Source organism: Buceros rhinoceros, unplaced genomic scaffold (genome assembly GCF_000710305.1).
Source record: "Buceros rhinoceros silvestris isolate BGI_N320 unplaced genomic scaffold, ASM71030v1 scaffold11728, whole genome shotgun sequence".
Classification (NCBI taxonomy): Eukaryota; Metazoa; Chordata; class Aves; order Bucerotiformes; family Bucerotidae; genus Buceros; species Buceros rhinoceros.
The window spans coordinates 99,045-112,319 of NW_010428699.1; the positions used below are offsets into that span (position 1 = coordinate 99,045).

Below are 13,275 nucleotides of genomic sequence, written 5' to 3' on the forward strand. Positions count from 1 at the left end.
AATAAACTGCTACTGCAATGTTTATTGCAGTTAAGAATAATTGTGATGATAACTCTATTTGTGGTTAATATTTTTAAAACAGAAAAAAGGAACATTCTTATAAAACTTTTTCAATGTCTACAATTATCTTCCTTTTTTTTTTTAACATTACAGACTCTTTGATGGCACATAGGGAATAGGAAGAGAGAATATTTCTTTGCAATTTCTGTCCCACTCAGTTTCTGATTGCAAGACAGCTTTGGAGGATGAAGGACTGACTCCTTTGTCAACCTCTCAGGTAACTGAAATTTCTGAATATTAATACAAAAAAGTGAATCAGTTTTGATCTGGAGGGACTTAGTATACTGTTGAGATGATTGCCCAGTGTGCCTATTCCTTGAAGACTTGATCTTGCCAACCAAACACCTAGTTAGTGACAACTGTGGGGAGAAAAACAGTAATGATTATCCCTAACTTCTGGGAGTTTTGATGCTGAGACAGATGCAGTGCTAACAATGTATTGACATAATTTTTGTACCATGAAGAATATTGACACTGCAGAGAGATTAGGAATTGAAGAGCCACTTTTTTAAAGGACGTGATTTATCCTAAGTGTTTAAAATACCACTGTGCTATCTCTACTGCTTCAATTTTCTCTTTTAATGTGCCTCCTGGGACACAGGACTATTCCAATATCTCACTGAGAAATGCCACCGTCTGTGGTGGCTCAGCTTCAAGGTCTGGGCAGATTAGGACTGTCAGCTTTGTCAAGTTCATAAAAAGCCATGTGCAGGTCTGCATCCATTCTTTCATTTTTGGATGCTATGTAGAAGCTGTTGTTAAGCAGTGATTTCAGTTTGCTTTGTGGTTTATAACGTATTATTATAGAAGGAAAAATAATGATGTTTCTGTTGATGCTGAAGCAAAACCTACAAATAATCTCATTTTTTTCCAAAAATCTGTCTGTGGAGTTTTAAAGATCAGAGCAGAAGGATGCATAAGACATGCTTTCAAACACTGATTGTAGGTATTAATTAAAAAATCGTACTTGCCTGTTCTGTTTCCTGTAGCTATGACTTTTGAAAAGTTTAAGAAAAGTGCAACTCCTAAATTATTTTTTATTGAAGACTGTTTAATAACAACTTCTCTTTATACCTGAAAGTTTTGGCCCGGTGTCAAGGCAATGATGCAGAAAACATTTACAGCTGCCCATACAGACAACTAGAAGTAGCCTTGTGTCTAAGAAAGCTGATTGATATTCAAGGGTCACCTCCTCCAAGCTCAATGAGCAGAAACTCAGACACAAGTACCAAGGGGCCTGCCTGATGAACAAGCTGCTCCTAGCAAAACTCAGACATGAAAATGGATTACACAGAGGGTGGAAGCAGGCACAGACAACCTGGAATTCAGAGACACTGTCCAAGCACGCGGAAATGTGGTTAGGAAAATCAAAGACCAGCTGGAGCTGAATCAGGCCAGGAATGTCAAAGACAACATGAAAAGTTTCTGTAGATATATAGGTGACAAAAAGAAGGCCAGAGAAAATGTGGTCCTGCTATTGAATGGAGCAGGAAACCTAGTGACACAGGACACGGAAAAGGTTGAGGTACTGAATGTCTTACTTGCTTCAGTCTTTGCTAGCAAGACCAGCCTGCAGGTATCCCAGGTGCAAGAGATCAGCAGAAGAGTCTTGAGCAAGGAAGACCTACCATTGTTGAACAAGGATCAGGTCAGGGAATACTTGAACAAGCTGGGCATAAATCCACAGCTCTTGACAGGATGCACCTACGAGCGCTGAGGAAACTGGCAAATGTGATTGTGAGGCCACTCTCAACAATCTTTGATTGATCATGGTGGTTGGGAGAACTGCCTGAAGACAGGAAGAAAGCATATGTCATTCCTATCTTCAGGGTGGACATGATGGAGGACCCAGGACCCTACAGACCACTCAGCCTCATCTCCATCCCTGGGAAGATGATGGAGCAGCTAATCCTGGAACCCATTTCCAGGTACACGAAGAGCAAGGCGGCGATCAGGAGTAGTCAGCGTGTTCAGAGAAAGGCAACAAAGCTGATGAAGGGTCTGGGGAGCAAGTCTTATGAGGAGTGGCTGAGGGAACTGGGATTGTTTAGCCTGGAGAAAAGGAGGCTCAGGGAGACCTTATTGCTCTCTACAGCTATCTGAAAGGAGGATGTAGGGAGGTGGGGCTTGGTCTCTTCTCCCATGTGACAAGCAGCAGGACGAGAACAAATGGCCTTAAGTTGCTCCAGGGGAGATCTAGGTTAGATATCAGGAAAAATTTCTTTACAGAGAGGGTTGTGAAGCATTGGAACAGGCTGCCCAGGGAAGTGGTGGATTTCCCCTCCCTGGAAGTGTTTAAAAGTTGTGTAGATGCAGTGCTGAGGGACTTGGTTTAGGGACCCTGACAGTGCAGGGTGAATGGTTGGACTTGATGATCTTAAAGGAAACTTCCAACCAGATGATTCTGTGATTCTGTGATTCACTGAGGGTAAGTCATGCTTGACCAATCTGATAATCTTCTGCGATGAAATGACTGCTTTGGTTGATGAGTGGAAGTCAGTGATATTGTTCACCTTGACTTCAGCAAGGCTTTCAGCACTGTCTCTCATAAGATCCTCATGGAGAAGCTGATGAATTAGGGGCTGAATGAGCAGTAAGGTGGATTGAAAACTGGCTGAACAGCTGGGTCTAAGGTATGGCGATCAGTGGAACGATGTCTGGTTGGAGGCCAGTAACTAGTAGTGTACCCCAGAGGTCAATATTGGGTCCAATTCCATTCAATATCTTGATTAACAATCTATCTGGTGGGGCAGAGCATACCTGCAGCGAATTTACTGATGATGCAAAAATGCAAGAAGTGGCTGATAGGCCAGATATTGATGTGCTGTCATCCAAAGAGACTTGATCAGGCCAGAGAAATGGGTTGTACTTCTCCTTGTTGATCTGCATGAGATTCGTGTCCAGCTCTAGGCTCACCAGAAGAGAGATGTGGAGCTACTGGAGACAATCCAGAGAAGGGCTACTAGGATGAGTAAGGGTCTGGACCATGTTCCTATGAGGAAAGGCTGAGAGAGCTGGGACTGTTCAGCTTGAAGATGAGAAGGCTCAGGGGGATCCTGTCGATTTATGTAAGTACCTGAAGAGAGGATGCAAAGAGAATAGAGCCAGACTCTTCCCAGCGGTGCCCAGTGACAGGACCACAATGGTCACAAGATGAAACACAGAAGGCTCTGAACCTCAGCAAACAGTTGTTTACTGGGAGTGTGACTGTGCACTGGTACCCAGAGAGGCTGTGGAGTTTCCATTCTTGGAAATACTCAAAACCTAACTGGACACAGCCCTCGGCAACCTACCATGGGTGTAGGGGGGCAGTTAGACCAGATGATCTCCAGAGGTCCCTTCTAACCCAAACAATTCTGTGATTCTGTGGTGCAGTAACTTGAGCTGATATGTAGAGATGTGTACTACAGTGCATCACATTTGGCACTCTGAACTATAAAAGAATAAACATGCCAAATATCCAGATCTTTCTTAAGTCCTGGTGCATGTCTCATATTCAGTATACCAAAACCACTTTGTTTCCTTATTTACTACTTACTGTGACAATAAGTATAATTGCTCTATTTTTCTTTATAAAATTGTTGTTATTGTTTCATGACAAAATCCTTGCATTTTTAACTGCTATGTCTGAGCTGACTTCCTGAAACTGATTCTTGTTTCCATAATGTAAATGTCAGGAAAAAGGTATAGAAATCCAGAAGTCAGAAGCAGTTCTGACTGGTGACTTGAGTGTGTACCTGCAGCACCAGCTGACTGGAAGGGAAAAGCTCTATTGGAAGACTTACATGGGCTATAATAGGAGGCAATAAACTGTTATCCATTACTAGTTACAGAGTTAGAGTTGTAAGTAATATGGAGATGTTCTGAAAAGACAAACCTAACCCATAGTTATAGTGCTAGAAATGATCAATTACTAAGCTTGCCTAGACATCTGATTAGCCATCCAAATACAATTCAAGCTGATGAGGCCATCAAATATTTTGATGGGAACCATCAGTGACATGAGTTGGGATGCCCTCAGAAACTCACAGGAAGTTCTTCTGAAGCCATGTCTCAGGTGGTCTAACATTTTGTTTCGTTGTACCGAACACTTACGGTAGAAACAAGCTAGAGGAATAACTGGAATAACTCAGTTATGGCTGACGAAGTCTGCACCAGTAAACTCTGTTGTTACCTTTCCCGAGTAAAGTTGAAGCCTTACCATTGCCTAGGTTAGCTTCAAAATGTTCTGTTTGTCAAATTATCTCTTTGCTACAGTTTTCCTGAAACTGTCTTATAATTGCTGGGGATTATTTTGAAAAACCAATACTACTTATTGTAGGCTCTTACATTTCTATTGCAACCATAAAAGTTGCAATAGGTGGCATTGCAGGCAGTTTGGAAAGTGAGATCAGAAATCAGGAAGGAAAAGGTCTAAGTTACTGAAAGTGACATTGTACAAGAAAGAGTTTGAGTTGGGAGAGAAGAATAGCAAAGCACCATGAAAACAGGTAAAAGTTATCTTAGAAAAAAAAAGACTGACTTAAAGGAAGAATAAAGATGTACTAAAGAAGTACGGTCAGCGCTTCATCTCAAATGTTCTCATCTACTTAATCTAAATACCTTAAATTTTTTGGATATTCTCTCTGTTCCCAAATGTAGAATTACTTTGATTAATTGTATTTGAAATATTAACTGCTTCTGCAGAGTTTCTGAAGTGGTGGCTGAAAGAAAGATGCCCAGTAAGCCTTTCCTCACTGATTTGAACCCTAAAAATATTGGTCTATCTGCTACTCCTGAAACTTCTATCTACTGACATGGTTTTTTTAAAGCCCTTAATAAGGTAACCTTTAATAACATACTGTTCCATATTTATGGGCCCACATTCAAGTTCCTCCACTGGAACACTCAATTTTTTTCAAAGTACTGATGTTAATTATTAATTTCATAACATATTTAATTTCCTTACTGCAAAGGAAAGCTAAAGCCAATAAAGAAAAATAGGTAAAAATTCAAGCCACTTATATTAACAGAAGTGAAGATGGTTACAAGTCTGTAATTCACTAGAGGGGCTCTGGTAATGCTCCCACCCCAAAAGCTTTTAACTGACGCACAGGGACCGAATTTTGATGCTGTAAGCCCTCAAGAAAATAATCTTTATATGGAATATATTAGAATATTTGCAAATACTAAATATGCATAAATAACATAATTGGAACATGAAAGGAAGAGAGTAAGCTATTTGGTAAAGAAATTATAAAAAATATTTGTTGACTGACTGAAAGGAGAGGGCTGCAATTTTCACTTAGCTGTGAACGCAGGTATTTACCAGAGCAAGGACAAATATTTATCTTAATTTTTTTTGAGTTAGAAAGTAAAATTAATTCTATCTTTATCTATTTCTACAGCTCCTGGGTTTGAGGTTCTACTCTGTGACTATACAGAATTCAGTGATTTCTCTCACTATTTTATCTCCTACTTATTTTTCCTCTTATCCATCTGTACGATACCCTAATTTCCTGCCTTGCGTATTATAATTCTCTATCTTCAGCTTGGTCTTTTTCTTCCCCTGTTCTTCTCTTAGCTTTCTCTAGCAAAATCCTTTATGCTTTCTTTTCAGTGTCAGGTCCTGCTTTTGAATGACTTTCCTGATACGACTCTTTATCTTCCATTCCTTTGGCCTCACAACAACTGCTTTTCCAGTTATGGTGCATATTAAGCAAAAGACAGTGGTTTATTCGTTACTCTTTTTCAGAGATATGAGCACTGCTGTTTACTTTCTGTGTATATAAGTAGCCCCACCCATACTGGAAAAAATATATACTAAATACAAATAAAATAAATAATTTTTTCAAAAAGCATACAAATATAATTATAGGTTTTTCCTATTTGACCCCTCATCCATGATGTCCCATAACATATTCAGTAACGAAGACTGATAATCATTCTGAGAAGACTTTATGATGTGTTTGATCTCAGAGTACCACAAATAAACAATCCACCTATGCTATTGCACACTAGGGTATCACTAGAATCAGCGTTCTCTGTGAACTGGAAATCTTATTGAACCCAACAGATGGATGTCCCTCAGGCACATTCAGTCAGTGCGAAGTTGGAGTGGGTTTAAATTTGTCTGAAAGTAGAAGGCTCCATATCTCCTGAGCTATTGAAGTGTCTTTATTTTCTCCATTTTTTAATTCTCCCTCCTTGTTCGATAATCCTAGTTCAACATTAGGAGATGTCAAAGAGAAAGCGTAACAGTTCAAGAACACCAAAGGATTTTTGACAAGATGCTACAAGGCAGAAGGGATCGTACATCTTCTACAACCTGTCTTTATGAACTGTTCTGATAGCAAACCTTTCCTCTCAAGCACAAAGTATTGTTGTAAAACACGTTTTATTAGTGGGTGGTTTGAGTTGGAGATGGGCATATATACTCTATATGGTTTTAGTTGTTCCAGAATGGTCTATTGCCTGATGGCTGCAGCTGCAGAGCAGTGGATTTGATGACCTAGACAGTCTCTTTCTGTTCCTAAATTTCCCAGTTCCTTATTTTCCCTGTATATGGGAGAATCTACTCAAATGCTGTATCAGCTGGGACAAAAGCAATTATCTCTGTAAATAGTTACAGAATATACTGTGCACTTTCTTTCTTCTTTGTGATACACCCTCTCCCATGAACCAGCCTAGGCATGGGGTGAAGCGCTCACCCCAAGGACCAAAACGTTTCCTTTAACAACTCACCTGGCCGATGTGCCTTTGGAACTGCCATGTTCATCACTCGCCCTCCATCCTGAGGTTTGGGGGGGGATGCGGTAAACCTGCAAATCCCCGACTCTGACGGTGTGCTTGAGGTCAGACTGTCTGTGTAGTCATTAGTCCCTGCCGTGAGCTGCTCCGACGATGTGTCTGATATGAAGCATTCTGTAATGGTGAACTTCGCATGCCTCAGCTGCTCTTCCATTTTTGCATGCTCGTATGCTCTCGCTAGCTCTTCGTATGTTGAGGAGGCACTTTCTGTGGAGACCATGCTGCTTCTTGCTCGATCTAAATAGCAGAAATATAAATAATGGGGAAAAAAAATCTTCATAATCATTTTTGGAGGAAAAGCGAAAAAAAGCTAAGAAAGGCTAAGTATGCCATAACAAAATGCAGAGCCCTTGAAATTATCAAGGTGATTTAAATGAGTCTGCTTCACTACAAACGTCTGAACAATTTTTAGTTCACTAAATAATTACAGATAATATAAAGTGAAGTCTTATTCTGCTAGCAGCATTTTGTGGCTTAGCATTAAATTCATGATTTTGAAGAAACAACCTTTAATATGTGAAAAATGTTACTTTTCTAAAAAAAAAAAATCTGAAAGTTAAATGCTTTAAAATGTTATAAACCCACAAAACAGATTTAGTAAAGTGAGGAACAACCTCTTTACATCACCTTTTAAAGCATCTCAGAATTATTTCTGTGAGGTGATGTCTAGGTGAGATAGGACAGTCTTTCTGTACCTGTTTCAACCTTACCTCTTTTTTTTTGAGAAAGTCATCTGGACAGAGGTCAAATACAAAGGCAGTGTCTCTCAGACATTGTCTCTGACTGTCTAAGACACCAAGCTAAAATACTCGTTTCATAGGGAACAAGGATCTTAAGAAAACAGTATTTTTTGGTAACTACCAGCCTGCAGTCATTCGGGTGCTTTTTTTCAGTGCTGCTGCTAATCATATAACGGGGCCTTCATATTTGACACAAGGCTATTATGACCTACAAGCCTTTTTTTTTTTCTGTTGATGAGTTTCTCAGTGTATAAATGTTTCTCAAACAAGCACTTTTATTGAAGATGTAAACGGCTACCGATACATTATAAAGCATTCTGGAAATGCATCGCTCATTTCTGTGGGGACAAACCACAGGCGTGTTGTACCCGTCACACTTCCACATCAGTGGACTGGAAGGGCAGAGGTCTTTGGCAGAAGTCGTGTGTCGTCACAAGACCTGTACGATTTCAGATATTGTTGGCAATGTTCAATAAACAGGCAAAATATAATAGCTAATTCATAAAAATGGGACTTCTATAGCAGCCAGAGGCAACTGTGTTGTTATTGCAGATCTTTATCCCTTTTATTGTATGATAGGATCCTTGCATCAGTTTTCATTGTGCACAAAGAACACCGCTCCTGCCACTTGTAAACAGGACCATTCATTATTTAATATGACAAGTAATTCTACAACATGCTGTAACTTGCTTAAGGTTTTGAGCTGGTCAGAACTTAAACAGAGCTCTCCCTGCTCCCCCAGGAAATGTCAGTCTGGTTTTCACATTTGATTTGTAAATCAGACCAAAATAATGTCTTGCCAAACTTCTAATCAACTGGAAACTCCTGGAAGGCTGCAGTTGCCCAGTGCCATGGAGTAGTGTCTTTAAACGCAAAGGTCCCAGTTTGGTCCATGAAGATCCTACAGGACCTACAGCTTCCCATATCCCATACCTGGGAACACTATTCCAGAAAGAAGCTACTTGAACACACCTACTTAAATTTGATGAAAGCCCGGGGTGAACTTCATGAAACCTAGATTCATCAGAAAATTTCTAATGGCCTCTAGTTAGAATACTTGAACTAACTTAGTGTAGCTATAACTGCTGCAATACATTTCTCCTAAGCTTTACTGCTTTGTAAACCTGGAACCATTTTGATGAGAAGTGCTGAATTTGCCAAATATTATCTACATTGGCTAGATTCAGAAATCTGAACTTCTTATTGGAAAAGTGATCAAATGTGCACATCATTAGTTCAATCGATTCTTGAACACATAGTTTGGCTACTTCTGTTGTAATGGTTATTTGGATATTGAAAACTTCTGAAGTACTTAGATTAAACTGACTCTACTCTTTTCCCAGAAACTGTGGTATAATAGAGCTACATTTTGGCACAAGAAAGCTTTTCTTGAGCATGATCTAAAGCTTGCTATCCCTTACAGAAGTCACTGTGTGTTCCAGGGTAGACACACAGTAGGAAAGTAGCCGTGTTAAAACATAGAATATGAAGTCTGTTTCTAAAATTGCATGTGGTTTGTCTATTAAACCACACAGCAAATTGAATTCTCTGCCCTTTGCCACATTGGAAAATATCCTTGGGTGACAAAATGTTGGAACACATGCAAGAGCACCTGAAATCTGGAATGTCTACAAAAAGGGTTTCTGAGAAAACAGTTGCTATTTCTATTCTAACTGTATGGCTATTAGAGTTAATCCTTAAAGCCTTATGATAATTCTACCTGAAGAAATCAGAATTAAGGGTTTTGGCTAGCTGGAGGCATCTACTGGAGACAACACAGGGGTATGCAAGTTTAAGAGGATGAATTGTGAAAAGATGTGAACTCCAACCTGTAGATACCAGATGTAAGGAAAGCCAGGTGCTTGTTCTTGCAGAGAATAAAACCAGACATCCTGTTGGTCATGGTGAAAGGCCAGTCACACCTACTGCTTCATAAAAGCTTTAGCACATAGCTTTTCACTTGACAAACACTTTCCCCTTACAACCAAGACAGAAAGCAGGCAATGCCTTCTGAGGAGGCCAGAGTAAGCCTGGACTCACTTCTGTCAGGCGTACCTTTGCGTAGTATTTTACCTTTCTTCGTATTTAACCTTTATTAGATTTGCTTTGCAGCTATTCTGCTGCTTAATCATTTACCCATTTATTTGCTTTTCTTTTGTCACTTGTTCAGTGTAGGGCAGAGGATGAAGCCCTTTTTTTTTTTTTTCCCCGGTTACAATTGCATTTATAATGTGAAGGCATCAAGAAGAGTTAAAGACTGCACTTAGAATATGTATTCAGCATCTCCCCGCTTATCATCTAGAGGAATAAAATGTATGCTGTTTCTCAGGAATACTAGAGCTAGCTGCTGCAGTATTCAGTGATATGAATGGATTTTGACTTGAACTCTAATTCAGATTTTTCCCTCTCATTTTTTCTGCTTAGAATAAACCCGATGACCATATATGAATGTGAAAAGGAAAACACAAACCTTAATGTAGCTCAAACCTTAAAACCATTCCACCTATGATTCAGGCATATTATTGGTTGCTAATACTGCCCCTTAATGGTCAATGCCATTTCATGCAGGAAATTCCTCTTCTTTTTCCTTCAGATACAGGAAGTACAGCAGTTCGGCTACAGGAAAAATTACCACCGTCTCTTTCAGAGTATACCAGTATGCATGTGTGGTATGAGGAACCACAGGCACAATATTTGTTATCATTAGCACTAATGCATTTGTGGCACCCCCTCAAAAGTAGCCTGCAGTAAAACACCCTAGCAAGTTTAAGAGGATGAAGTACACTAAATGAAGTACAGCAAGGACCAAGGTTACTTGAGCCACTGCTGACCCATCTTCACAACACAGCCCTGCTGAGAGGCCCATACCTGTGTCCTGGGAGGGGCTGACGCTGTAGCTATCGCTTTCCTTGTCCACTGATCCTGCTGGCCTGGGGGTGGGCAGCCTCCAGTCTGTGGTGAGGGTATGAGCTGATATGGTGGGGTGAGGTCTGTTGAGGGTCCACTGACTAGCATAGCGGTTGCGACCTGTGGGTCCAGTTTTGGCACTCCTCCTTGTGGTAGGATCTGTGGTGGATAACAGAAAGGGTCTTTGCCACCAGACTCTTGAATTGATGAGGAAACGAGAGCTGTCAGAAGGGGATGGTCACTGAAATCTTTTTGGTTAAAAACACCCACAGAACATTATTTGAGGGGGAAGAAAATGAACAGTGAAAGTGCTGTCCAATAGCAAACTGCTAACATTTTTTTAAATACCCTCTTTCTAATGAAACCATACATTTTCAAAAGGGTGCAGCTGAAGAGCTGAGAGCCCCACCAATCTCTTGTTGATACGTTCATCATCCCTTTACTCCAACACAAGCACCAGTAGCAAAACCAATTTGACCCGTGAAAGAGCACAAGGCAAGTAGATCTGGTTGGGGATTTCACACCACATCTCAAGTGAAGTCTAAGGTAAATTGGCAGCATAGATGTGCCCTCAGAAAAACCCTGCACCAGGTACCTGCTCTCAGTTTGTGAAAATATGTGCTCAGAAATGTGATAATAGAATTTTCTGTTTTGTGCATTTTACTAATACTTTTACTATAGCTTGGCATTAATCAGCTACAGATTCCCTATTTTTTTAACAAATAGCCAAGACATAAAAGATAAACTTTAATAGTGCCATCAGAGATTCACGAGGAACAGGTTCACGAAGATTCGACCATTAAAAAAAATTAAAATAATAAAAAATAAATACAATTTCTTGAACTTGAAAAATCATCTGATACTTGTTTAAGGTCGGCAATGTCTTTTTTTTAAGATAATAAGATAAAGATAATTTTTAGACATCATATGGTGACCAAGGGAGTAAAAGCGAACTATTTGCCAAAACTGGACTCCTTAATTTTGTTAATAAATACTTCTTCTGTAAAAGAGAGGCTTGTACTCCCTAACAAAGTAAGTAGAATTGAAAAATCATTATGTGGCAAACAGAGAGTGACTAAATCAGCACTGAAGGATTTCTCTTTGAAGCTTCTGAAAGGATATTACTAACAATAGAGAGAAAGGATATTAGAAATGAAAAATTCAGGTCTATTCAAATGTTCATTGATATTCAAATGATGAAGTTGTCAGTCTTTGAGGTAAGAGATTTCAGCAGAAACAATTTAAAGAAAAAAACAATACCCAGATAATGACTGTGAGCGTTGCTTCTGCCTAAGCATTCCCAGTAAGAATTTGTATTCTCCTGCTTTAAAGAAACAAGGTATTTACGTACAAATACCAGCTATGGTCGGATCCTTCTCCTGTTTCACATATTACTCCTACCGCAGCGGGAAGATACGAACCCAACGCAATTGATCCTCCTGGTAGTCCAACACATAGATGCCTTACATGGATCACATCCATAAACACACTTGGCGTGACATGACCAGCCTGTCATTATAAACGATTGCTTGTACCAGCTGTGGAAAGTTGGCACACGGTGATCATGGATCTGGAAGTGAGCCTCGTGCCTGCTTCAAGGGAAGACATGAAGGACAGAAGGACAATGCTGGCAGGAAAACTCTCAGCTCAGTACTGGGGCTTCTTGGCCTGGAGGAGTATTGGGGGGATCTTATCATTGTCTATAAATACCTGAAGGTGCAAAAGCGACTGAACCAGGCTCTTTCTGGTGACAGGACCAGAGGCAAAGGCCATAAGGTGAAACACAGGAGCTTCCCTCTGAACGTCAGGAAAATCTTGACTGTGCGGGAAGCTGAGTACCGGCACAGGTTACCAGAGAGGTCGTGGAGTCTCCAACCTTGGAGATATTAAAAAGTTGTCTGGGTATGGCCCTGGACAACTGACTCTAGGTGACCTTGCTTTTAAGTAGAAGGGTCAGACTGGCCAGTCCCCAGAGTTCCCTTCCAACTTCAACTGGTCTCTAATCCTGTGAGTGAGGATGCTTTTGTCAGCAATTTGAAGGTAGTGGGAGAGTCTGCTGTCAGCACGCAGGTGGTCAGTGCTTGTCCTGCTGAGCATGTGCTGAGGAGTAGCTCTGCAACAGATGTGCTGCGCCTGCATAAGTGACTCTAGCACAGACACAGTAAGCTCCAGAGGTGGTGTGATGAAAAACAGCACATCTGGTGCCCTGGTTGTTAAACCAGCTCTGCTGTCATACGCTGAGACATAACCGTAAACAGCTGAGGTAAGCAAGGCAAAGGTTCACTGAGCGTACCTCTTTTATAAACGAATACAAAAGAACTATTTGCCGGTCAGTGAGTGTGAGTGTGCTCAGAAGGGAGGATCCTTCACCTCTCAGCCACTCAGCTGGGCATCGCTCCCCTCTTCACAGAGAAAGCTGTAGGTCTAGACAAAATCTCATAACCCAGCCACTATCAAAGCTGTATTGGCATCTTAAATCCAGAGAACACTACGTAAAAGTCTTTGACCCAGACCTGTGTGCTACTGCAATCAGATCTTTACTGCATAATAAAAGTGATGGTGGGTTTCTATTCCCAAAGCTGGGCTTGACACAAATCACGTTCTTGCACGAGTTAAATCCGCATTTAATTTGAAGGAATTTTCTCCCTGACTTCAGTGGAATGAAGCACATAACTGCACACAGAACAGGGATAAGGTATAGAAAGAAGGTGCTGGTGCTATAAAATGCTGTTGTATGACACAGGCAGGCAATTCTGGAGTAGTGCCTCTTTACCTAATA

The 13,275-nt window shown here is 40.5% G+C and overlaps 1 protein-coding gene across 1 annotated transcript in view; it reads right to left on the bottom strand.

The window, feature by feature from the left end:
• Positions 1-13,275, bottom strand: part of LOC104498930 (Down syndrome cell adhesion molecule) — a gene marked incomplete at its 5' end in the record, with an annotated part of 63,485 nt that overhangs the window by 13,498 nt on the left and 36,712 nt on the right. Inside the window, 2 exons of the mRNA XM_010142370.1 lie at positions 6,784-7,086; positions 10,458-10,655. Of these exons, the coding sequence (XP_010140672.1) occupies positions 6,784-7,086; positions 10,458-10,655 (501 nt within the window). The remainder of the gene's footprint in view (positions 1-6,783; positions 7,087-10,457; positions 10,656-13,275) is intronic.